This window comes from Pyxicephalus adspersus, chromosome 9 (genome assembly GCF_032062135.1).
Source record: "Pyxicephalus adspersus chromosome 9, UCB_Pads_2.0, whole genome shotgun sequence".
NCBI classification, from domain to species: Eukaryota; Metazoa; Chordata; class Amphibia; order Anura; family Pyxicephalidae; genus Pyxicephalus; species Pyxicephalus adspersus.
Window position 1 is genome coordinate 47,621,312 of NC_092866.1, and position 1,770 is coordinate 47,623,081.

At 35.6% G+C, this 1,770-nt stretch overlaps 1 protein-coding gene across 1 annotated transcript in view; it reads right to left on the minus strand.

Annotated features, from left to right (window-relative positions):
- The window catches only part of SLC5A12 (solute carrier family 5 member 12), a 28,375-nt gene that overhangs the window by 17,244 nt on the left and 9,361 nt on the right, over positions 1-1,770 (minus strand). Inside the window, exon 4 of the mRNA XM_072421537.1 lies at positions 738-817. Within this exon, the coding sequence (XP_072277638.1) occupies positions 738-817 (80 nt within the window). The remainder of the gene's footprint in view (positions 1-737; positions 818-1,770) is intronic.

The following is a 1,770-nucleotide window of genomic DNA, read 5'->3' on the forward strand; positions in this document are numbered from 1 at the left end:
TTCCATATTCTTTTCTATTTACAAAAATTGCTCTACATACAAAACAACAAAAAAGCTCCTTTTAACACATAATGAATGTTGCTAAATGTCAATGCCCTTCCTGTCCACAGTAAACTTGGATAATCTGGTAATTGTTCTGTTTTGTGCACCTTCCTTCATATTCCATGTAATAAGAATAAAGTTTCCATACAATAAAAGTCACTTTTTTATACATTTACAATGTTGACTTGGTTGAATATTTAACACTGATAGTAAATATTTTGTAGAAATGTGTGAAAATGAGTTAACTCTGTAATTAGAGAATATTGCTATTGCCACAATTTATGTAATCTGTTCAAATGCTTTTCCTAAGTAAGTTTGCAGTAAAATTGAGTTTATGCTTTAATATGATTGCACTATGCCTGCAGTTCATTGCACAAAGAGATCTATGGACAGATCATAAATAGAAGAGCTGGATTAAAGCACAAGCCATTTACCCATCTAAAAATGGTCATAATACCAACAATAGGTCTCACTTTCACCAAATAAATTACATAAATGTAAAGTACTCCAGAAAGGATCCAGTCTAATACAACTACTGATACTGGAAAACAATCAACATTTATCTTAGAATGGTAAAGCACTGCTAGGTTCGCATTTTCCCAGACCAGTACAAGAGCTGAGGTCCAATTAATATGCTGTGGTGGATCCACTTTAAACTTTAGCCTTTCACAGTCATTTAATTAGGCAAACTTTACAGTGGTTGGAACAGTAATTATCTGTTTGCCAACAAATTTATGGCTACTGGTTGTTAGGGATGAGATAATGGTTGTAGCCACTGCAAAAAATAACACAAAATATACTATATACCCTAGCAGCAAGAGTGGCAGGAAATTTCTTTTTCTCTCACCTGCCCGGTGCCACACCAAAAGTAGCTATCAAACAAACTAAATTCCAGCACCACCGACCCACCCCCCTTGTTTTAGTATTGGCTTTTTTGTTTGGGCCACCATCAAGTATTTAGCAGTTAACAAGTTACAAGTTAAAGATCAGTTCAATTTGAATTGTTTAACTCAAAGAATGTTTGTGGGACCCAGGACAAACTGAACCCAGTCACTGAACCATCTCTAGACAGTACTTGCAGGATTAATTGGACCGGTGCAATGAAGATTCCTTAGCTTTCAGACACCCAAATGGGACCCATAGACAGTGATACATTGTGAATGTTCTACAGCCACCTGCCTTTTCAAACACCTGCTGGGGAAATATTTTCCAGCATCAACGTTCTTTGGGGCTCTATAATGTCATGTGGCTAAATGCAGATAACTGCAAAGAAAACTGATACTAAAAGATGCGAAAAGGTAAATTACAATAACTCTTGTCCCTTAGAAGCACCCATCTCTCAAATATTAATCAATCACTATGGCAGCATAGCATACTGTTTTTTAGCCTATAGATATATGTATATATCATAGAACGGACTTGTGTTTGCTTCTTCAACTTAAACATTTGCAATGTTCTCCTGTTATGAAAAGTAATTATGTACTGCTGGTGGAGGGAGCAAAGCAAAGTTTTGCTTTAACATTGGCAAATAAAGCTGTCTTAAGGTAATCATTACAAACGTCCTTCTGGGTTCAATGTTTTTAATTCCTAACATATGCAGTAGGGTAGGTCAAAAAGTCAACACTTCCAACTTGCATATTTGAAGGCACTAAGACCATTTGATCAGTCAATAGTATTTTTAGAAGGAAAGATCAGCATTGACAGCCTTGAAATTTTGGAATATAGGTT